Source organism: Cyrtonyx montezumae, unplaced genomic scaffold, assembly GCF_038088225.1.
Source record: "Cyrtonyx montezumae isolate F1298 unplaced genomic scaffold, pur_monq_1.0 scaffold_3, whole genome shotgun sequence".
Taxonomy (NCBI): domain Eukaryota; kingdom Metazoa; phylum Chordata; class Aves; order Galliformes; family Odontophoridae; genus Cyrtonyx; species Cyrtonyx montezumae.
In genome coordinates, this window is record NW_027072034.1 from 154,863,366 (window position 1) to 154,887,679 (window position 24,314).

At 40.3% G+C, this 24,314-nt stretch overlaps 1 protein-coding gene across 1 annotated transcript in view; it reads left to right on the forward strand.

Annotated features, from left to right (window-relative positions):
• The window catches only part of BEND7 (BEN domain containing 7), a 44,684-nt gene that overhangs the window by 12,372 nt on the left and 7,998 nt on the right, over nucleotides 1-24,314 (forward strand). The window contains exons 3-7 of the mRNA XM_065743757.1: nucleotides 1,323-1,622; nucleotides 7,005-7,127; nucleotides 9,055-9,320; nucleotides 13,773-13,998; nucleotides 18,614-18,733. Coding sequence (XP_065599829.1) covers nucleotides 1,323-1,622; nucleotides 7,005-7,127; nucleotides 9,055-9,320; nucleotides 13,773-13,998; nucleotides 18,614-18,733 — 1,035 coding nt within the window. The remainder of the gene's footprint in view (nucleotides 1-1,322; nucleotides 1,623-7,004; nucleotides 7,128-9,054; nucleotides 9,321-13,772; nucleotides 13,999-18,613; nucleotides 18,734-24,314) is intronic.

Consider the following 24,314-nt stretch of genomic DNA (forward strand, 5'->3'; position numbering starts at 1 on the left):
CACTCTCTGGCTGCTCTGTGTCCCTGTGCATGCTGAGCTTGGCCAATGCGTGCTGCTGCTTTTTTAACTGCCCGGCTTAGCCAGCTATCTAAGCATGTACCTAAGTTTAGGAGAGCAAATGTTGCTGTTGAATTGATAAAATAGTTGACATGCCTGGCTCAAGCACACTTTCACATGTATTGTTGTTGTACCACACTCAGCACACACTGTGTTTTGGGTTTTGGAGAATTTTGTTTTTGTTTCTCCTGAATTTTTCTCTGCTCTTCTGCTTCTCCAGAAACTAAGTTTATTTTGGGAAGTGGGAATGTAAATTGGCTCAAGAATACTAAGTATTACTGTACAAAGTATACCGTGTAGGAAGAGTTGATCCATCAGTTTCTTGATCTTTGTTATTCCGTTTGCTTAGGATGTTTGATTTTTCTATTACCATTAAAAAAGAGAAGCTTCCTATTTCAGAATTGGTTATGAACACTCCCCTATTACTAGTGAAATGTAATGTATGCTTTTACGAGCAAAATAGCTACTGTCTGCTCGAAGCATATATATTCATCGTGTGATCAGCAGTTTCCTGCATAAAATTAATACTTAAATGGAGCCAGGAGTATTAAAGTATGTAATTGTTATTATTTAAATGTCTTGGATTTATTTGAAACAGTCACATTTTTCTTGTATATATTTTCATTTTGTGTTCATAATCTACGTTTCGAAGACATGCAGCAGTTAGGCTGTATACAGTTATACACGTTTTAGCTGCTTTTTAATTTATTCCTGTATAATCTGGTAATATTAAATTCTGTGGAATAAGGAACTGATCCTGTTTATTAAAATCAATAGATGCAGTGTTACACTCCGTGTATGTGTGTTATGATTGCTTTGTGTTTTTTCTTTGCAGGATCTATCCTTAAGCATATAGCAAACTGATATATAAAAGTCTGATTCCTTAGGCTGTACTCAGAAAATATTCAGCCATGTCAATGTCTGAATAGGATCAGCCTCTTAAAAGGATAGAGTGCTTGAAACTGCTCTAGCTATTATTATTTCCTTCTGCAGAAAAATAATCTTGCTCATCAAAGCTTTAGAAATGGCATGAAGAAAGCCAAGTTCAGCAGGTCTTTTAACCATGCGAAATCTCAAGCATTGCTGTGTTCAAGCCTAGCCTAGGACGGACCGACCCGCTGCTGTTCAACCATGACTTTCTCTTTTTTATTGATTTAGTTTTGTACTCCAGCAGCTAGAAACGTACTGGCGTCTAAAATCACTAATCTCAACCCATTACCGTTTTTGCTAATTTACAGTGATAACTGTGGCTCTGTTTTCATTAGGAGATGAAAGCCGGGAAATTAAAAAACAAATTACAGGGATGAGAAGATTACTGAATGACAGCACTGGAAGAATCTATCAGCGAGTTGGCAAAGAAGGAGAAAAACTGAAGGAGGAGCCCCTGGATTTAGATTTAGCTTGGGCCCAGCGCCTGGATCCCCCTGCAGAGTCCCCGGAGAGCCTTCATCCTTGTGAGAGTGATGCATGGAATGAATTATCACCCCAAGATAACCATTTTTCAGGGCAGTACGGAACTCGATCCAAAACGTTCCAAAGTCAGACACGAACCATGGCATCAAATGGTATGATCTATGCTAGATACTGAGAAAAGTACTTCTTCTTTTTTCCTTGTACTTTACTAAATTTCTGCCTCTGTTCTGATGATTTATTGTACCACTGCACTGAAATCAGTTACGGTTCAGAGTCAACAAAATGAGCACATAGTTATTGCTTTGAAAAGGTGTGAAAGTGGGCATAGTGCATTCTGCTACCATCTGTCTTAGCTTTTAGAATGGATTCCTGGTGATAGGACAGAATTACTCAATTCTGTTATATAGGCCTAATTTCTATACAATACTTCTTAAAACAGCTTTGGCTATTGTTATTGCATTCATAGCTAATTAAATGTCAAATGCTACCACTCCTCTTTGCCATGAGTAATGTAGCACTGTTGTGACACCACTTGTGGAGCAGGATTCTACTGTCATAAGCTGATGGGATCGGGCTTACGACTCACTGCTGAACTTAAGGTACAAAATCCCAGTGTGGCCACAGGGTCTTATTCTGATAAAAGATAGGATGGAGTCTACCTGTGAGTAGTATGTATGAGACAATGGTCCATCTTGTTCTGGCAGAGAATTCTATCTTAAAGTAAGTGGGGGGTGTGTCCTTTAAATGCGTTTCTCTTACTGTCATCAGTCCCAGAGAGAATGGAGGTTTTACTACCAGAATCCTTAAGGTCTACTTTAACAATCTGAATCAAAGTTGTTCCTCCTGATGTTCAGCCCTGTACTTAGAAAGGTTTTCATCTGCAAGGAAGAAAAAATGTCAGATTGCATCTGAAAACAGTATCAGTTATCAGTTTCTAGTTGACTCTGAAAGTACTCAGACTTCTCATAGAGTTGTGTGTCCTTATCTAAAGGCAAACATGCTCTCATTGCTTGTAACGTACAAAAAAAAAATTCTATTGTTATTCTCAGTAATATCCTATAGGAAGTGTCATCCCTGCACTGGAAGGTATACAGACTTAAGTTTCACAGGGCTGACTATTTCTCCATACGGACAGTGATTCACTCAGCTGTACCAGGTGATGCAGAGAAAGAGGCTGCAGTATGTCATGCTTGGTTTGTTTGCTTTGGAACACTTATTTGAAAAAAAAAAAAAAAAGAAAAAGAAAAAAGGCCACTACTATTTAAAGATATGCTGTTACTTAGAATCAGATGCAGGGGCAAGGAGGGAGCTAACACTTATTTGAGACTTGGATGCAAAATCCAGTCTGTGTATGCTGTGGTGGCATTTTAAATGTGGAAGGACCTGGCTTCATTGCACATCTCCCTTCTTTGGCCTGAAAGTTCCTGGGCACCTGCAGGGGCAGTTCTCAGCACGCATAGAAGTGCCCGAGCCTGCACAGCTTAGGTGCCTGGTTCCTGCATCCAGAAAGTAGGTGGAGCAGCACCTATTTCCCCCTCAGGGGCCTGATTCAGCCTGTGAACTAAACCGTGTTGACAAGATTTGGCCCCATCTGCAAGAGAATGTCAGCTCTTTAGTTTTTTGTATTTTCTATATGAAAAGAAGAGATTTTTGGCTGACTGTTGATATCCCACAGGCTCCAATAATCTCTGAGAAAGTCAGTTGGGGTTGAGTGGTCTCACCGTCCCTGCAGGATGGATACCCAGATCTCCCATCTGTTGGGGAAGTGCACCGAAGGAGCCTGGGTGTGGAGATACCTTCCACCCCTCCCTTTGCAGTTCTGCTGCAAAAAGGAATGTAATCTTTAGGCTATTACATAAAGCCGGGTGTGGGCCCTCTCCCCTGGCCACCTTTGGGAGGCAGCTTGCCCAGTTCTTTGAGGGCAGATTATAGCTTCTACCTCCAGCTGGATGTTCCAGATCCTGCTGGGCATTCTTGCTGCTTGGGTTCTGGTGCTTGGTCTGTTAAAGGAAAGCTACTGACATGGTTCAGGATTACAAGCAGTCTCTGAAACTGCTCCTCATCTAGCATCTTTTGGGCAGAAAAGCACTGCTCAGGAGGTAGTATTATTACCTAGGCCTATCAGGCTTAGGTCATGACTGGGAAGGTGTCCAGGCTGGTGATAGGAGTAAAAAAACTGCATCTGTCCCATTGGATGAGAAGATATTGGTGGAAAACAGAACAGACAGAAAGAGGGAAGGAGGAATGAGATTAGGTATTGCTGCAACAGAGGGATGAAAAGGCAAAGCTGAGAGATTTGTTCCAAACTAGACTTAAGGCAACAGTTCTGCAAGTCAAGATGTCAGGTAGATGTCTATGACCTGCTGATTTTAGCATCTTAGGGCTATTAACAGTGATAAGCATGCCTATCCAATTGTAGCCACCAGACTCGAGTCTGCCTGAAAGAGTTTCATTTCTTCTGTCCTGTAGGAAATCTGGCAGTGATGCAGCAGCTGGATTTCTTTTTTTTTTTTTTTTTTGTTATGCTAAGACTGTTGCAATGGATTCTACTTGCATGCTTTCAAATGTAAACTTGCATAGCAATGCTACACCAAATGAATTTGGTCACAGCAGATCCAGCTGTAAGAACTACTGTCCTGGGCTGCTTGCAGCTCACACAGGGGAAGCAGTGTAGTTCTGTAATGCATTTGTGTCTTCTCCTTTCAATCATACAAGCCAGTATCAAATTCGCATGCTGGCTGGGTTCCAAAAAAGAAGGAGATGGCTCTTTAAAGACTCCTTCATAAAAATAAAAAGTCTGTTCTCTTTTTAAAATTAAAAATTGATTTATAACAAGTTGAAAAGGGTGCTTTTGTCCTCTAAAAATGATAAAGGTAGTGCTTGGAACAATGACTGAGAACACTCTAAAAGATGTTTCTTACAAAACAGTAGCTGATCAGAAGAGGGAGGGTAGAAGTAAAATAAAAAACCCTCATGAATATGTATGAAGTCAGTAGAACCTTGCTTTGATATGAATTACTGGTGGTCTCTTTTCCCATTTCCAGTATCTATGGTAGATTTACATGGGTAATTTCTATCAATGCTAATGGGGATTATAATGTAAATCTCCCATACCTCAATGGGAAAATAGACCTTTTGGTTTTCCATTGGGAGCCTGAGTGCTTACATGCTTTCGTTTGGATTGCATTATATTGCAACAAGGAAGATGTACAGGTATTTAGTGGTGGAATTTGCTTTGTCTGATTTTTTTTTTTATGTTTAATTCACCACAGTGTAGAGTTTTTGTAAAGAAAACAAAAGCCACTAGCCCTGTCTCCCACTGCAGTCTCCCAGATGCTATTTCCAGATTCACAGTTTGAGTACTTGATTCTGATGAAGAGATAAGTCCAATTCTAAGGAACATCATCATCTAAAACAGCAGAGAAGTGAGAAAGGTGAACCTTGGAGGAAGGGATGACTAGGGTTTTCTTACTATGCATTTTTCTAATAAATTAACTCTCCTAATTTTCTGGGATGCTGTGTTTCTGGGAAACACATGCTCCATTTCTTCCATACCTGCTTTTTGTAATAAAAAGTACAGAGTTATGCTGATACTGTTAAATTTGAAAGTGGTCTTGACCTTCTACTTAGAAAAGTCTACAGAAAGAAAAAGGTAGAAGGGTTTTGGACCCAAAATCAAGGATTCCAACTTATCTGTTGCAATGCTAGTGTTTGTTTTTTTTCCTCTGTACTTGATTCAATGGGCTAAAAACACTTTATGGGCCAATGAAAAGATAAAATCTTGTCTGTGCCTCAAGGAGCTTTCAGTGTGAGAAGACAGGGTACGAAGGAAGGATGAGTTCAAACTAGGCAGGGTTGTGCTGAGTCAGTAATCTGTTTTTGTTTCAGTAGGAGGCTCTCGGCCCGTTTTCCAGATTTGGTTTCACAGATTAGTCTCAAAGGTAACCCATTTCTGGGAGAAAAACCATCAGTTTTCTCAGGTGTGATGGATTTTGTATGAGGCCCAGAAGGCTGAATGGAAATGGACAGAGAACAAGAACCTGGAAAGGGAGTTTTGAGGAGCATGGGGTGCATTGGAAGACCTAAGAAGGGATTGGATCAGTTCAGCTGTGTCTAGTTCACAGTTAGCTATTGCAAATGAGGATTGGAGTCGCAGAATGTATGCAGGTCTGACATCAGTGGAGCTCTGATGAAAAGAATGCAAACCAAACCTAAAAAGGTATTTATTAATAACTGGTTTTGGCTTCAGAGGGAAAGCAAAAGTAATAATGAAAAATGGAAGGATTTATGAGCAAAGATTAAATAAGTTGCTTATGTTCACTTTAGCTAAGAAATGATTAAAGGGCACCTGATAACTGTCAGGATATGGGAGAAAAAGGGAAATACACTCTCTGAAGCCCACCACATGTGACACCAAGTGAGATGATTTTTGTTCCATCCATTCGTATATGTCTTCATAAAGTCCTCCCTCTTGCATGCTTTGATGAGCAGTAAAATAGCCATCAATTTAAATGGCACTGAGCACATTCTGAAATGAAGGGAGGTACATTTCCTCTGGCCTCAGTTTCAAGCTAGGAGTTTTGCTCTATTTTGAATTTCTTTCTTTGTTTGTTTATTAATATTAAAGCCAGGAATATTGTTATTTTAAACTGAAGTACAGGATACAGCTGTTCAGGTAAAGCTTGAAAGCTTCAAGCTGTTGCAGCCTGTCCTAATTCAGCACCTACCATGCAAACATCTGCAAGGCAGTAATGATATCATTACAAAGAGAACTGTGTAAATCCAGTTAAACACTAGTAACAACTACTAGAAAAGGAGAATCTGTTCAACTACAATGTGAATCATCAAAGAGAAACCACAGAAACCCCATCTTGTAGGTTGCAGTATTGGAAAACATGCCATTAGAAACAATTCCCCCCCCAGTGACAGGAGCAAATCTGCAAGATTCCCTTGCTGGTGGTTCATTTCTAGTGTGCTTTTTTATTTTATTTTTCTTTCCTTTTTTTTTTTTTCTTTTCTCTGAATAGAAGATTTTTATTTTCATTCTCAGTTCTTCATGTGGTAAAGAGTCACGTGTAACATTAAAGCAGTTTAAAAATTCTGAGGCGCTCATTTAAGGTGCAGTATAAACCTTTATTACACAGCCTGTCTTCATTCTTTGTAGGACTGTTCTGAGAGATGGGCTTTTTTGTGTGTGATAAAGTGAGTATGTTTATAATAAGGTTTGGTGCTATTGTTATTCAGGATGAACTAGCCTGACAATAGAGAGCCCTGCTGTGAAGAGTGCATTGTATTCAGGCTCTGAGCCATCCCCTACTGTATATAATTGCACATACTAGCAATTGGGCAAGGCCTAGCAGCCTCTTCCTCTTAAAGGACCACATAGAAAATTATTTGCTTTTTTGCTTTGGATCTAATTTCATGATCAAGTATATTGATGACAGTTTCAAATGCTCACGGGTCATTTCTGTTTTTATTTTTTATTTTATTTGCGAATTACATAATCTCTCCTTTTCTTTCCTCTCCTCTTTCAGGAGAAATCCCAATGGTGAATTCATCAATTGGACCAAACTGCTGTACTTGTAATTGCCAGTCAACTCTACAGGCTATTCTTCAAGAGCTCAAGACCATGAGGAAACTGATGCAGATTCAAGCAGGTACAGTGACCGGTCCCACGCGTGTCCATGACTAGCATCTCCTTGTCAGGAGAAATGGTCTGGTAGAAAGAAGTCTGCCTCAGCAAAACCTGATTTGTTTCCTCCTTTAATGACTCATTGTTCAAAGTGAAACTTGCACAGGCTCTGTGGAACTGTGATTTTTATCTCTCAGGGCCAGATCCTTGCTCGTAACAAGGGACATTCACTTGTAAGAATCTTCTGAGGCTAAATTTGAGAAAACTAATGTGTGGCTAGATGCTCTAGTAATGGGAGCTGGACGGTAGGCCAGGTCAGCTTAGATGCCATAGCTACCCCCAGTTTGTATGTATTTGTTCAGAATTGCAAGAGGCTGCTTTACCTGTCACCACCTAGTTCACTAACATTAAGGAAAACAAAACTAAAACAAATTTGGAAGGCAATTTAAGATTATTGTGTAACATGTCATTCAAAGATCTTTCCAGCTTCATGATAGCCTAAGCTGAGCTAGCTGCTGTACATTGTGACCTCTCCCATTCTTCAGGCTGGTTTACCAGCTCCTCTGTTAAGCTATGTTCAGCTTCCAGTGGAAATAGCAAAAATCTATTCATTGGGGGACACTTTGGGGGCTAGCTTTCTGCTAGGTTAGGAGCTGTGCAGTGGCAGAAGAGCATTAAAACCAGGCATTCAAGAAATGATATGGAGTTTATGCCTGAAGAGCTGGTTCCTCAACAGCAAGAACAGTTCTTATTCGTTATGTATCTAACATATAAACAGTCTGTGAATCTCTTTATGAAAAGGCCAGGGAATCATTCATATTTTCTGTTAAGTATGGAAAATAGTTTTGTAAAGCAAGGAAAATGTTTGGTCTTTTTTTTGTTGCTAATAGAAAAAAAATGAAAAATGTAAACATGTATGTGAAGGTATAGTAACTTCTCTTGGTATTCAGATAGTCTTCTGTCCAAATGCTAAACGAAAAAAGTATGTCATTGTAAGTTCTTATCAGAGATGAAGTACCCTGGAAATCATTTAATAAGAAATATAGTAAGGTTTCTTTTTTTTCTTTCCCTAGTCTTTGCAGATGAGGACCGTTTGTATTTCACTTGTAGTTTGGAATGAATTTGATTTGTACATGGTGAAGCAAAGATGTACAGCACTTCAGATTTCTTTTTCATTTTGCCCTTGATCTTATTAACTGATCCATGGAGACAAGTAGCTGTTTCTGTGTAGTGTTCTGTCACCGTGGTGTAGATTCAGAACTGGTGCCTTAATTTATACAAATGACCATGGATACTGGGTACTGGAAAATACAAAACATTGATAGATATAAAATTTGATCTCTTAGGTTTCAAATGTAAGATATGAACTGTAGGTTTCTGTGTATGAGCAAAAAAAAAAGAAAAACTGATATAACTTTGGATTAGTTTTTTTCCTAAAAATTAAACTATTTAATAGTGTTTTCACTCATTCTTGACATAATACTTAAAATGTTCTTGCTGAGCTAATTAACTTGGCGACTACACCCAGAAAAATAAATGCAATTGCATTAGCACTTGTGCTGTTTTATCATGAAAAGATGCTCAAAGACAGTGAGATTCTCAGTTGTTCAAGAGAGCATACAAATTAATCGTTACTTCACTCCTTCGTGTCACTACCATCCAGTGGCCACTAGGAAGAAGAGCCATATATTTCCAGTTTTCCTAACGTACTATTCATCAGTATGTCTTCAGATACCTCATACTGAAGCTTGGTGTCATTATCTCCATTGTACAGACTGGAAAATTATGCAAAGGAGATATAACGTAACTGTTCCACGTGCACAAACAGCACTGAAAACTGTACCACTTATCTGGAAGATGAGTTCAGTATGCCTGTAGTTTAATGGTGTGTCTGTGTGGTTATACATGTTTCTTTGTCTGTAAATTTAATTCATTCCTTTTTTCTCATTCAGTTGGGACTCAAAACAGACAACAACCTCCTGTTCCTCTGATGTGTGCGCAGAAGTCGACAATATCGAGAAAGAGAAATAAAAAGAAAAAACTACCCCTCAAAACTGTTGAACCAATTACAATGAATAAGAAAACCAGCACTGCTGAGAGTGATAAGAAGCTGTCAGCAAACTCTGAAAGTTCAAGTCTGCAAGCAGTTGAACCTCCTCTAAACATAGAAACCCCTCTTTCAGGATTTGGAATTATCCTTGAATCAGCTTCATCAGATGTAAGTTACATTTCAGTACAGAGAATCACAGGTTTTTAAAGCACTGATCTGGGAAGATCTGTACATGTGTCCACATGAAATGTATTCCCTCTTTGTGCTGAATAAACAAGAAAACCTTGGGTAGATTTGAGTGGAGATGGGTCCTGCAGTTTGGATAGTTTTTTGTTTTTGTTTTCCAGTTTTCACAAACATGAAGTTCAGTCTTGAATTCAAGGCTCCCTGTTGTCTGAGCTTGCAGTGGACATTTGTTCTTCATCATTCCTGGTCCCAAGAGCCACCATGAGATCAGGAAAGTGCTGCATGTATAAGCAGTTCCAAAACTGTCATTTATTGATTAGCTCAAGTAGTTCACTTATATACCCTTATCCTACCAGGATGTAGTCACGCACTTGATTTTATGACTGGATGGTTGTGCTGGCTTTAGAGATCTTCTCATATCTGTAAAGCTCATACCTGAATCTGCTGAACTGAGTCCTTGAGTCTTCATCTGTGGTTGCTAGATAAGTGCCTTGGAACTATTGATAATTTCGCTGTAATTAAAGGAACCAAAGCTTCTCACTCTTAAAACTTGTACTTGTCACATGTAAAACTGCACTAAGCCTGCTTTCTTAATTTGCATAACGTTTGCATTGATAGAAACTTCATGTACTTGGTGTCTGATTGGCTTTGTTTAATGACCAAACAGATATTGTTTGTAGGTTCACTGACGAGTACACTGATCATTAATTTCTCTAATACATTTTTAATTTTGAGAAGGTAATTTCCAATTTTGTAAATACTGTGTGATAGAAAAGCACAATTAAATTCAGTGTCAATAAATGGAAACAATGCTGCAGATACTGTTCTACCTTTCTGAAAGTGGGAACTACTAATATAAAAGAGCAGTGGTGATAATTCAGTTATGTAGATGCAAGCCACGCCATTAATTAAGTTGCAGTCATGCCACAGAGTCTCTGTAGTGATATGAAGTAACCAGTTCCATGGTTTCTCAAAGGTCCTTTTGTAGTATGATACTTAGTGATGTTTGAGGGAATCTTTTGGGGTGAGGCCAGTAATTTATTGCCAGTGTGTTTTTCCTGCTTATAATTTGTCTTCGCTTGTGGCACTCTTTTCAGTTTTGAAAACTGCTTTTGTTTTGTGCTTGCAATGGAATTTAATTTGACATTATGAATGTGTTGCATTGCTGGGCACAATCCTTTGTAGATGCCAATTTGAACTTAAGAAAGAACAGAAAACGTGTGGTTCATAAATCAGATCTTCATCTGCCCTCCCATGGCTTGGACCATGTTTGCCACAGCAGTTGTTTGAATACAGTTACAGAACTCCAAGACAAACAAGATGATTTTGTTTTGCCTTTGGAAATAAAACTTTTGAGTTCTGAAAAGAGATATATTTAACAGTGAAAATAAAATGTGACCTTAAACACTCTGAGAAAGCTAAATGAAGTCATTTCTTTCAGAATGAATGGTAGTATTATCTTTTTCTGTTTAGTCATGAAGATCTCTAGTGGGCTTGCTACCAGCTTGTCTGAGTGCCTAAGGAAACTGGAAGACATTTTGCATAGCACTGTAATTTAATGTTCTCTTTACAATATCGCATGAGTTGTGGGTTATACACAGTACTGCTGCCACTGTTGTTTTCCTGATGTTTAATGAACTTTAAGGTTGTAGAATAAACCGAGTTGGAAGAGATCGTGAGTTGGAAGTATTGTGGAGTCTCAACTCCCAGCTCCACACAGTCCAACCCAAATCCAGACCCTATATCTGAGAGCACTGTCCAAACACTCCTTGAACTCGAGCAGCTCGGGGCCATGCCCACTGCCCTCTGGTGCAGGCCCTTACCCTAACATCCCCTGCCCCTCCCCTGGTGCAGCTCCATGCTGTTCCCTTGGCCCTTGTTGCTGTCCCCAGAGAGCAGACCTCACTGTCTGCTCCATGAGATCTCCCGTCTCCTCTTCTTTAGACTGAACAGATGAGGAGACTCCAGCCACTCAACATCTTAACCTCTATACCCTTCACCATCTTTGTAGCCCTCTAACAGTTTGTTGTCCCTTCTGTGCTGTGGCACTCAAACTGTACCGAGTGCTGGAGGTGAGGCTGCACACTGCAGAGCAGGATGGGATAATCCCTTCCCTTGCCCAGTGTCAGTGCTGGGCCTGGTGCACCCCACCCCAGGCTACAATTGACCCTTTTGACTCCAGGGTGCACTGCTGTCTCAGATTCAACTTGCCATTGACATCTCAACTGAAGATCTCAGTTTCATTTATATGTAATTTAGAGCTACATAACCAAAGCCAGTGCAATTAGTTCATATTTGCTAAGATGAAATAGTGCTGCTTATGGACATGGAAGAAGTCTTTGTTCAGTTCAGTGAGACCAACTCTTAAAATCCAACTCTTAATCTGGGCCTTGGGTCAGATGACCCATTTCTTAAATCTAATGATCTGTTACTCTTAGTTAAACCTTCTTGTGTTTGTTTTACTGTTGTAACGTTTCATTTATAATCACATCATTTCTAATCTAAGCAGTGCAGCCTACTGAAATGTTTAGGATTAATTCACTGCCTGTTAATTTTAGCATAGCATAAGCCTTTGGCATTCAGGTCTTACTTATTTTATTGTAAACGAGTAGTTTACTCAGCAGTTCCTTATGTCAGGATCATTACCTGATAACAAATGCTTTTCCTTTTGATAAATCACATTCAAATCGATCATAAAGTTCAATTAGGTACTGATTGACTTTGATGGAAGAATAATTTTCAGCTAAAGGAAAGCAAGTATAAATCAGTATTTTTCCTTCAACTAATATAGAAATTGATTAAAAGATTTAATATGAGGAATTCAGAACTAAAATAATATTGACTTCTCGATGCTGGTGCACAGGTGAGGTTTCAACTACATTTTACAGCTGTGTTAGTGAGGGTGACCTGTCTGTTCTAGCCTGCTTGTATCACTGAGGTCATCTTAGATTACTATCTTAAAACCCAAGAGGCGAAACTCCTATTTGGGTAGGATACTTTTGACACCATGACAGCTACATCCTGAAGAAAATGTGTTTTTCAGATTATTATTTTTATTACTATCTGTGCATTTTCAGAATCTTCATTCTGGCTTCTGAAAGCATCGTGGTCTTTACTTTTTGTGTGCGCATCACCCAGTAAGCATGCATGTGCAGTGGTAGTGTATGCTTTGAAAATACTTCTTGCTGTAACTCTCTTGATATTGATTTTAAAAATCCATGGGAAAAGAGTTATGCAGCCAAATCCTCCTGCAGTTGGCAGCCCTTTCCTCCAGCTAGACTCAATAAATTTACAGGTGATTTGATGTAGGCTGGCATTTGCTCTCGCTCTGTAAACATTTTCAAAAGTGCACCGTCACTGGTGAATGTATTTTCATGAAGGGAAAAAAAAAATAGAGCAAGTTGTTAGGAATGAGGCTGTAATGTTTCTTTATTTTCTGATATCACAACCATACATTTAAAAAAAAAAATTAAATTTTTTTTTACCCCTTTCCAACTTCTAGATACTATCTGAAAAAGTGCAGTTTTGAGGCATCTTCAAGCTATATATATAATTATTCCATGCAGATGCCTCATGTAAACTTTTTGTGGTGATGGTCATAGAGAGAGGAAAATGCTATAAATACTCTTTGTGGTTTGTACAGACAGGGCAGCAAAAAAAACTCTCAGAAAGTGGACTTGTTTGAAGGCCTTTGTCTGCTTTGGCCCATGGTGTACTTCAAGTCTCATGAAATATGTGATTTTTTTCCCCTCTTCTGCCCCTCCATCACACTTTCTGAGATTTTTTGTGCTGAAATAAGCCATGCGACATAATCCTGTTCTGAGGATGTATTTTGGGGATATGAGCCCAAGGGAAAAGTAGCTGATCAGCAAACCCAGGCAAAGAGACAACTTCCAAGTCATCCTTTACCTCATTTCATATAGACAGTGTTTACACTGAAAGCCCTCCCGGGAAGTTGCATGGAATGGGGCTGTTGGCCCTGCAGTTGTCCTTCCTGGAAATACCTGGCTGCCCCACAGTGTGCTAATCAGCATGGTTTGCCAAGGAAACAGGTCCATAAAATGATTAGATAAATGTCCTAAGAGCTTTGTGTAGGAATATTGCTCTAGGATGATCATCTGGTTTGTAATTATTATCCAATATTGAAAGGTATCTCTTTTCTTTTTGTTAACTGTATACCTTGAAATAATGTCAGTGATTGTTAACTATTACTGTGGCTAGACATAAGTATCATTATTTGATTTGCCTTTTGAGGTTCTTATTCACTGATGGAGTTTGATTTCAATGTAGTAGGCTGCTGTGGTATTGAATAGCTGGAAGGAGATTCATGGTTTGATTATTCAAGTGATTGAGAAATCTCACTAGATACATGATTGAAGTAAAATAATGTGTTTGAATGCCATTTTAATTAAAACATTTGTATTCTTTTGGTAGCCAGAAGTGCAACTTGCAGAAGGCTTTGATGTCTTCATGCCGAAATCTCAGCTGGACTCTATATTATCAAACTATACTCGCTCAGGAAGTCTGCTATTTAGGAAGCTGGTTTGTGCATTTTTTGATGACCAGACTTTGGCTAACTCTTTACCAAATGGCAAAAGGAAAAGAGGGCTCAATGACAACCGGAAAGGACTAGACCAAAATATTGTGGGTGCAATAAAAGGTATGTTTTTGCTTTCTTTCATATGTGTAACTAGAACATATTCTCAGCTCAGGAGAGTGTAAAGGGATTAGAATTTCTGACGTGCATTAGGTCTATTAAAATATGCAGTCTTATTTTTATTCTCTTTCATTCACTTGTTAAAAATAGAATCTACAGGGACAGCTTGTGTTAAGTTTAAGCCAATGATTCTGGTTTCTGAAGTCAGGCTCTAAGGTTAGAATCTCAATGTTCTTTTAAGTTAATTTTTTTTTCTGGATATCAGAAGCACAAAGAAATCTTGAAAACATAATGACATCATAACTGTTCCTCTTTAATCAAAATTCTGAGGCTTGCTCTATATCTGACTGTGTCTGCTCTGTAAATAGTTCAGTACTTGGTGGCTGAATGGAGAAGAGGAGCTGGAAGATTATACTGAGACCAAGAGATGAGTTTGATGCTCATAAAAACTGTGGTGGTTCACTTTTTATGGAAACAAATTTCTTAGTTGGATGTTTCTTATGTTGAGTGTTTTTTGTTAGTGATCACTACTTTCCAGGTTCCAGAATAACACATCTACCTTCAAACACTGGGATCACAACATATAAAGAGCTAGCAGTACACGAGAGATTCTGAATTGGATTCTGCAGCTTCGAAATCTCATATAGCAGAAAAAAAATTCAGAAGCTTTAAAAAAAAACAACAGGCTGCATTGCAAAGCAGAGCAAATACAGGCTGCCCAAGGTCAAATATAGGCTGGTTGGGGAATGATAGCTTGAGAGCAGCCCTGAGGAGAAGGATTTGTGAGTGTCTGCTGATAAAAGACTCAACAGGAGCTGGCAATGTGCTCTTGCAGTTCAGAAGACCAACTGTATCCTTGGCTGCATCAAGAGAAGTGTGTCCAGCAGGTCAAGGGAGGTGATTCTGCCCCTCCACTCTGCTCTCATGAAACCCCACCTGGAGTATTGCATCCATTTCTGGAGCCCCCAACACAAGAAGGGCATCAAGCTGTTGGAGTGGGTACAGAGGTGGGCCATGAAGATAATCAGAGGGCTGAAGCACCTCCCCTATGGAGAAAGGCTGAGAGAGTTGGGGTTCTTCAGCCTGGAGAAGAGAAGGCTCCGGGAGGACCTTATAGTGGCCTTCTGCCAGTACCTGAAGGGGGCTACAGAAAAGCTGGGGAGGGACTTTTTATGATGGCACGTAGTGACAGGATGAGGGGAAATGGCTTTAAACTGGATGAGGGTAGATTGAGACTAGATATTAGAAAGAAATTCTTTACTGTGATGGTGGAGAGACACTGGAATGGGTTGCCCAGAGAGGCTGTGGATGCCCCCCTCCCTGGAAGCATTCAAGGCCAGGCTGGATGGGGCTTTGAGCGACCTGGTCTTGTGGGAGGTGTCCTTACCTATAGCAGATAGGTTAGGGCTAGATGCTTCTTAAAGGTCCCTTCCAGCCCAAACCATTATATGATTATTGTAGGGCCCCTGACTTGTCCTGAGGTACAGGACATGCTAATTTAGGTGACATAAAGCAACGAGAAGAACTCCTGTAAGCACACTGGCAGCTAAAAGAGGAAAGGAAACCTTTTTCAACCACTGCTGTGTGTAGTTTCACCCCCCCATCTCCATGCAAGAAAGCCATTGACACATTGGAGTGAGTGCAGTGGATCCCACCAAGATCAAAGTAGGACCAAAGTTGGTAAGTGGTGACGTGTGTGAGTGAACTGACTTGTGAGAAGAGGATGAGAGAACTGGGATCAGTCACCCTGGAGAAGACAATGCTCAGGAGAAACCATGTTGCTGTCCGTTACTGCGTAGTAGAATGACATAGAGAAGGTGGAGCCAGATTCTTAGAGGCACAAGAAGCATTGGACACATGAAAATTTCTACCTGATACAATAAGCTTTTTCAACATGAGGGTAATCAAGCAGTGGAACAGGAGCTTGGAGGGGCTGCAGGATCTCCATTCCTGAAGGTATTCAGAATTTCATTGGACATAGGCCAGAGCATTGTGATCTTGTTGACTGTGCTTTGAGCAGCAGGATGGATGTGGAGACTTTCAGAGGTCCCTTTTGACCGTGTAATTCTTTGTTAAAGTGTCTGTATCATAGTCCTTATACACTACCTTTTTTTTCTTGAGCTCAGTCATCTGTGAAGATCTGAAGTTGAATTCCCTTCGTCTGTATCTAGTTCTTCCCAAAAAGCTTTAATAAACAAGTGGAAGAAAAATGAATCAAAATTATTTTTTGAAAAACCCTCTACTTGAACCAGCACTGAGGTGAAAAATTGTTTTTCAGTGGATGCAGTAGCACTACTAAAAGACCAGTCATCACCCACTGTAGAGAACAGTGTTTCTCAGTAGCTAAGCTTGTGTTACCAGAGCAAATTCTGAAGTCTGGCTCAACCTCTTCCCTTGGTGTCAGTGGGAAGAAAGGAAGGAGTTGTAGTTTCAACGGATAAAATTTGTCTGTGGTGGTACTACTGAGTACCACTGTAACAACAACAACCTTCACTGGTATTGACAGTATTGTGCAAACTCTGGTTCATGATTTGTGATAGGGGAGCCCGTTTCTGAAAGCTGTGATGGAATACAATGCCATGGGCTGATGTACTGTGGATCTTGACTCAGCCTGGCTCCAATAGCACCCTTTTTCCTTGGGCTGTCCGGACTCTGTGGTTTCATTTGTTCCAAGAAATGACTGAGTCAGTATTAAATCTCCATGAGAACAACAACATGTTGTTTGTATTACTTCATTGGGACGTTCCTCTGCCACGTGTTCAAGATATCCTTTAGTGGCACTTCAGTCCTTCCCCATGACAGAGATACAGAAGTGGAGAAAAGGCTACATTCATGACAGAGAGACTGTTGGCTTGAAAATTCTCCTTGTCTGAAAACATTTTAACTACCAGAAGTTTAACGCTGCTGCAACAGGATGATTAGCCAGGGAGAAATTTTTCTATCCAACTTGTGATATTCAGTGGCACTTGTTGAATCAGTTGCAGTGTTTCTCCTGAGCAGTCATTTTCTCTTGTGAGCTGCATCAATTTTCACTTTCAACTCAGAGGAGTGGGGTGAGAGAGAAGAGAGATCAGAAGTAGTTGTTTTTTTCATTATGTTCCTGACAAGAAATCCAGCCCTGCATGAAGGTCCATTCCAGCAGAAGTCAGTGAGCTGTCTTCTGAACTGCTGGGGATTTAATCTGATTTATGGCACGGGTGGTTCCCACAGTACAGCTCAGATGAACTGGAACAACGAGGTCCCACTTCTGCCTTTTTCCTACTACATTCCTACTTATTTTTTTTTTCTGTCCTTGTGCCTTTGTAACCACACATGGAGCAATCAAAGTTATTCTGTATTTCATTAAAGAGAAGAACTATCAAGGCCACATACAGACTCCCCAAGGCTGCCATGATTTAGTTTCCCATGCAGTCTACAGCAAGCAAAGCCATAATTCCACCTTAGGCACGTGCAGCAGGTAATCTGGCTACAGCTTGTTGTCACAGGATGACCCCCAGACCCTGGTCACCAACACAAGCTGCTGTCACGTGTTTGAAGTACAAGTCTTAGGACATCAGTCAGGCTCCCATTGTGTTCGGGACCATATGGAGTTAGAAGGAAAAGATTATTTCTGCCTTCAAAGAGCCCCTAAGTGTTGCAGATTGAAAGCTGGCAACGTGAGAGGCTGTACTGACTTCTCTGAGCTCCTGAGCTGCTCCTTCATCTTTGCTGAACAGACTGCAGAGAAAAATATTCTTCATGCTTTTTGTGCAATGATTTTGTCAAATTGTTAATGTGAAAAGAATTTGGAGAGTGCAATTACTTTGGACTCCTTTGTAATTACCAGCCAGCACTGTGTCAGAAGTCTGTGTACAAAAATACCAAACGGTCAATTTTTGTTACATGTTCCCTCATCCCATTTGTGCAACATTTATTTCCAGGGATTACAAATTCCTTCAGCTGGAACCAGTTTTCTTTCTTTATCTGCTGTTCATAGTAGACAGCTGGCTCTGAGATCCATGACCAAGTCTATGACAGCAGTACTAGCAGTGATAATGTTCTTTGTAGTTTGGCTCTTGTTGACTTTTCACACACCTCTCAGTTGTATGATGAACAATATTTTTCTCAAGAAAATCTTTTTTTTTCAGTAGCTTTATAAAAATGTTCTTCCATCTCATTTGGCAGTCTGAGAACAGCAACTGCAGAGATTCCTGGCGTGGTGGGACTTCGTGTCTTCCATGAGTTTGCTTCCAGACTTAGAAACGAGACTGAGTGGCCACCAGCTGACCAGATGTTCAGTTCTCTGCATATACCATATGGAAAGCAGCAATTAGAAGTGCCTACCACATCTGGAGACTCAGTTCAAAGTGCAGTGTTATTTTTTGAGTTATTTTTGTGTGAAATTCATGGCTGTCAGATGGATGGTATGGACTGTTTCCTTAGGATAGGCTTTTGTAAGTAGTAACTACGATATTTATACACACAAATGACTTCTGAATGATGAATTTGACCAGATTTGGCCATTTAGTTTTACTTCTGTTAAGTTGATATTTTGAAACATTTTCTTTGTAATCCTCTTCAGCCTCCTTTTTTCAATTGTGGTGGCACTTTTAAAAAAGATGGTATCTTTTTATTTCAGTCTTTACGGAAAGATACTGCACGGCTAACCACGTGGATAAACTTCCTGGTCCCAGGGACTGGGTCCAGATTCTTCAGGATCAAATTAAACTGGCAAGAAGACGATTAAAAAGAGGCTCAGGTATGTATGAAAATATGAGGAAAAACGAATGAGAGTAAAATGAAAATCCTACAGCCTTTCTGCCCTCAGAAGGGTTTTTCTTGTTAAGTGTAATTATTGTACGTGTTCACTCTGTGAAAATTTGATCTCTCAGATTTAGCATGTTTCTGTGTACAGGGTAACAAGTTGAGGAGCTGTTTTTGCAGCCAAGTTAGCTTAGAGCCGTTCTCAAATGTTGTCTCCAACCTCCTTCCATGAACAACCAAAAGCTTTCTAGAAGCATGGAATATCCTGCAGTGGAAGGGACCCATGAAGGTTATCGAGTTCAGTGTGTGATTCTCAGGGCAGCCTAAAAACATTCTTGCCATTGTTCTGTGGAATCTGAGTTGTAAACTAGCTCATTCAGCCAGGTTGCAGGTAGATGATTTTAAGTTCTGTGTTATGTGTCCAAACTATGCATGTCTAGAAGGACAGGTGAGTTTTCTCACATTCCTTGTGAAAGAATTGACATAACTGTAGCCAAAAAAAGAACGACCCACACTGATTTGTGCTTGTATAGACTTACCAAAGCACAGGAGTGAGCTTTCTAGCTGAGAGTAACAAGTGATTTGGGTAGGGATTTGCAGCAAGGTTACTCAGCTTTATAGGACAGCATACATGTTTGATTCTGGGACTAGCCCAGCACAGTTGCTCATCAGTGAAGGCATGAAGTGATGCAGTTCCAGCACTTTGCCTGTGAGCTCTCAATTGAGCTGACAGGCAGCAGTGTGCAGTCTCCAAATCCCCTGTGGAGTTCATATGAATCTGAAAGCAATATCACTGATTATGAGATGTGTAATTACTTTATAAACCTTAACTAGCTTCCTTTTCATCTTCATGCTTCCTATCCTACCAGGGACTTCCTTTGGCTTTGCTTGCTTGTCATACAATCATAGAATGGCTTGGGTTGGAGGGGACCTCAGAGATCCATTTAGTTCCAATGCCTCTCTCCTAGGCAGGGTTGCCAACTACTAAATCAGGCACTAGATCACTTTTCACTTCTAGTGTTCCTTAAAGCTCTCTTGTGGTCATATTTCCTCCCTATCTCTCCCTTGGAGCATCTGATACCTGTTAGCATCCATGAGCTTAAGGAATTGAAAACCCAGTGGCTAAGCAGGGGATGCCTGTGGTCTCTCTGGCTACAGAGAGGTGAGCTAGGCCACGGGAAACCAGAAGTAGATTTCTCTCCAGCTCCGTGTGTCAGAGATCAGCATTTTCAGAAATCACACAGGACAGAAGCACAGTATTAGGCTGAGGGGCACCGTGTGGGAAATAGAGGGTCTTTGGGTTGTGTGCAGAAGACCCTCAGGAAAGAGGATTGACCTGATTTTGTTTAGATTTTCATTTTCTTTCATCCTTTTTTTCTTTGTGCTTCTTGGTGCCTCTGCAGGATATTAATTAAAATGACAGTGGTGTTCTGCTTTTACCTTTTAAATGACATTTCTATCTCTGGTCCTTTCCTGTGATGGGAGCATCTAAGTGGAGGATATTGTCCCCAACTTAACAAGACTATGAAGAAAAATAAATGAAGTTTAGTGAAACTGAATGAGATGGGCTCCAATCTCTGCAGGGGAAGCTAACACATCAACCATTATGGGAATGAGTAGTAAGCAGAAATGTACCTAGCAGAAATGTACCTTATTTACTAAAAGAAGTACTCAGTAACTGGATTGCTGGAAAAGCTCCATTTTGTTCTGATGTTTATTAGTTTGCTGACTGTTCCCTGAAGTGCATTGTTTTCTTTCTGCCATTTGGACACAAGCACACATGTTCCTTCTTATCTAGCAGGAGTGACTGAAAATGTTACTGCTGTTCCTGTCCCCTGCTTGGAGGTTCCCCCTTTTGTGCCAGAGCTGCCAGAGCTGATCATGCCAGCACTCTCCATTCTGCTTCCAATGCAAACTCAGCCACACTGATTCACTGGTGGCTCAAACTAGCCCAACCTGAGCTTGCATTGAAGCAAATGAGAGGTGTTAGCATGTGGCAGAAGAGCAGTAGACAGCAGCAAAGAGGAGCAAACATTGCAATAACAACTTCATCTTGCTGAAACAAGATTTTTTAGTACTTGTTCATTGTAACCATGAGCTTCTGATATGAGACGTAGATCTGATCAGACAACAGATCCACCCAGTCCCATATTTTGTTTCCAACAATGGCCATTAGCAGGTGCACAGGCAGGTCCACAGACCCAAGGGTAAACCTGGCTGTGTGGGAACTGTGCAGATTTTAACTATTAATTGAGAAGGCTTTCCAGAATTGTCAAAGCTGTGTATCATTTAAAGAGGCCAAGATGCAAGAGGAGGGCAGGGATGGACAGAGGTTTGATCTGCTGAGGGGAAAAGATGTTCTCTGACTCCATGTTGCAGAATGTTGCTTTTGAGAACCTGAAAACTACTGGAATCACAGCCACTGAGCTAAATACTTGTAGTCCCTTGGAAATCCATATGGAGAGCAATAACTGAGAACCAAACCCATAAATGAAGTGTTCGGTTAACCAGGACTTGAGTCCTACCAGAGAGTGGGGTAGAAGCTGACACCTGAGCCCAAGCAAGTGTCCTACTCCCAGATCATCCTCTATGTTCTGTCTGCACTTACTGAGACATGCCACCTAACTTGATGCAGGCTAAGGTGCCCAAAGAACAAATCTGAGCCAGCATTAGTCTGAGACTTTCTAAGCCAACATGAAGTCTGTTTCTAGTTTGTTTTGGTGTAAAAGCTTTACCTGAAAAAAAGTTTAATTTCATATATTTATTTCCCAGAATCCACAAAACAACTTTCTAGTCACCACTGAATTGTGCTAAATTTGTACAGCAGAAAAACAAGAGGCAGGCTTTCCATTCTGTTTGCCTTCCCCTGAGCCATTTAGTCCATCCTCTGATTAGTTTTTCTTTTCAAACCATGCAGTAAGACACTGCATTCATGAGCAGCCCTCTGTGCTTTATCCTGTGCAACATTATTTCAGTCTGATAACATAAATCCTGTTCCAGCTTTCAGTGATATTAATAATATCAAGGAATTCTAGTGGAGGAGTGTGGTGGATCTGATTTTTGTACTTCTTTCTCTAGGGTATATTCTCTTGAGTATTCCCAAATTAAATGAAATCATGATCATTGGATGATAGATGCTGTCCAGCTTCAACCTTATTTATCATGTTTGGCTCATCTCCTAGGATTAGGGACAGAAAAGCTCCCTACTTGGAAAGCTAATTAAAAAAAAAAAAAAACACTTTAAAATTGTGCTTTCTAGAAAATAGTTCCCCAGTGTAAATTCTGAAAGGTTGTTATCCTAAGACAAATAAAAATTCATTTAAGTTCTGAATCAGTGACAGTATTTCTCCTAGCTGGAAATGTTATTTTTTAATTTATTTATTTTGCTTTGGCTTTTTCTCAGTTCTTTTAGATTACTGCCTGAGATCTGAGACTTGGGTCGTTTTTGTTTTTTTTTTATTATTTGTTAGATCAGAGAATAAAGCTGTCACTACCATTAAATTTTCATTGGCCTTGTTCGGTCTGTTCAGAATTTCACAAGTTGGCTGTCACAAAGGGGAGAAGAGACTGTGAGGTTAATGTTACAAGCAGATGTTATAATTAAAATTAAATAGTATGATAATATTTTTCATCCCTGAGTCTTGTGGGACCACACAGCCTCGTGGGGCACAGCTTCACAGTGCCATGCCTGTCTCCTCCCAGCACAGAAGCTGAGCCTGCTTGGCTTTTGGGATTGGATGCAAAGTGGGCCCTGGAAAGGAAGAAGTCAAAGGAAGCCACATATGTAGTATTTCCTCTTTGGAAGCAGTGTGAATTACTGTGCAAATTGCCTTGTAATTTACGCTGTGTGTTTCCCACTGTGTGGTCTTTCCCACCTACAGAGAGAGTACTGGTAGGGGACTGGTGGCCTTGCCAGTGTCAGTGCAGAGGCAGGCAACCATTAGCATAAAGATCTAAGGGCAAAATCAGAGGGAACTGACTTGCTGTTCATGTTGCTCTGTGCTAGACATAGTATCCAAGCCTTTTGATTACTAAACTCTTCATCCATTAATAAGCAGTAGGTCAGGGGCAGCACATCTCTTGCAGTCAGTTCTTCCTCCCTTTTTATGTTCTGAAGAGTGTAAGCCATTATGCTGTAATGTCTGTCCATTGCATAGCCAGGAAAGCTGATGTTGTATGACTAATGCTCCTGAATCTGAGGGTAAGAGCTGCTCATGCAAAGTGATTACATTGTGCTTAACCTGGAAGCTTTTGATTGCCATACTCAATAAAGGAAAACATAGCACTGTTGGAAAACACGCTGAAACTTTTCAGGCAGAATTAATTTAAATAAATTGCATTCCATGACATTTCATCCTTGAATTGTTGTTTAAAATCAACGTTACCTTGTTGCAATGTAAAATAGTAGGAACAAAGGGAGAAGAAATGCTTACACTCAAGAAACGTGTCTTTTCTCCCAAATCCTTGTTCAAATTGCTGCTTCCATTGCCTTGTGTGACGATTTTGTTTTGCTTTTGTTTGCTTTCTATTTCTCTTCATCCTTCTGATGTCCCTGGTTTGTGGTGTCGATATAACATCTCTGTGATGTGAGAGATCGCGTTGATTTTTTGCTTAGCAATAGACACGAGACCAGGAAAGATGTAGGATGTGAGTCCAAGATGTGGTAACAGTGCTCTTGTGGCCAGTATCTCAGGTAAAGATAGCAACAATAAAATAAATTACTTTCCAGCCCTAGGCACACATGTACTTTAGTCCAAGGAGCAAAACAGCAAGTGTATGCTTGATGAACGTGTACATCAGAATCTAAACAATTTCAAGGGAAAAAAAAAAAAGCAAAAAAGACCTCTAAGGAAATGACTACAGGGATTATTTTGCAAGAGCTACTGAGCTCTAGCTGTGCAGAGGACAGAAAGGAGTCTGAGAATTGCCACAGCAGGGTCTATTCCTGCTTGCCTTGTCTTGCAGGCTGGCTCGGGACACTTGAATTTTGGCTGGCAGACTCTGGGTGTGGTTGTTGAAGGCAAATCTTTCCCGCCTGGAATGCAACATGAGAAGATGCTGGTTTACATCCATGTTAGGAGGTCAGGCTGTTTGTCATGCGTTTGTGAGCAGGAGCTGAACTGGCCGTAGTTCACTTGAAGCTGTGGTTACGTATCCAGTTTCATAAAACAAATACAGACAGCTACTGAGAAGAGTAAGTAGGTTCTCAGTGTTTTTGTCTTTTTTGCACTCCCTTTCTGGCACTGGCAGAAGCATTGATTTGGCCGTACTGTCCGTTTTTAACTCTGGGGCTGTATGAACATTTGTGCTGGCATGAGGAACAAGCCTGGAACGACTGGTGACAAGCTTTATCTCCTCTTTAGAGCCATATCAGTATTGTGGCATTTTGACAGATTAAAATGGCCAGGTAATTACTATTGTCACCATCACTGTTGGTTCTCCAAATACAGAGACTCAAGGTGTTACCTCCTGAAAGGCAGTACTTGCTGGTCTCCACTTGTTACTGTATTACTTCATTCCCCCACGTTTAAACCTCAAGTTTAGCCAGGTGTGAGAAGGGCAATAAGGTGGAGTGA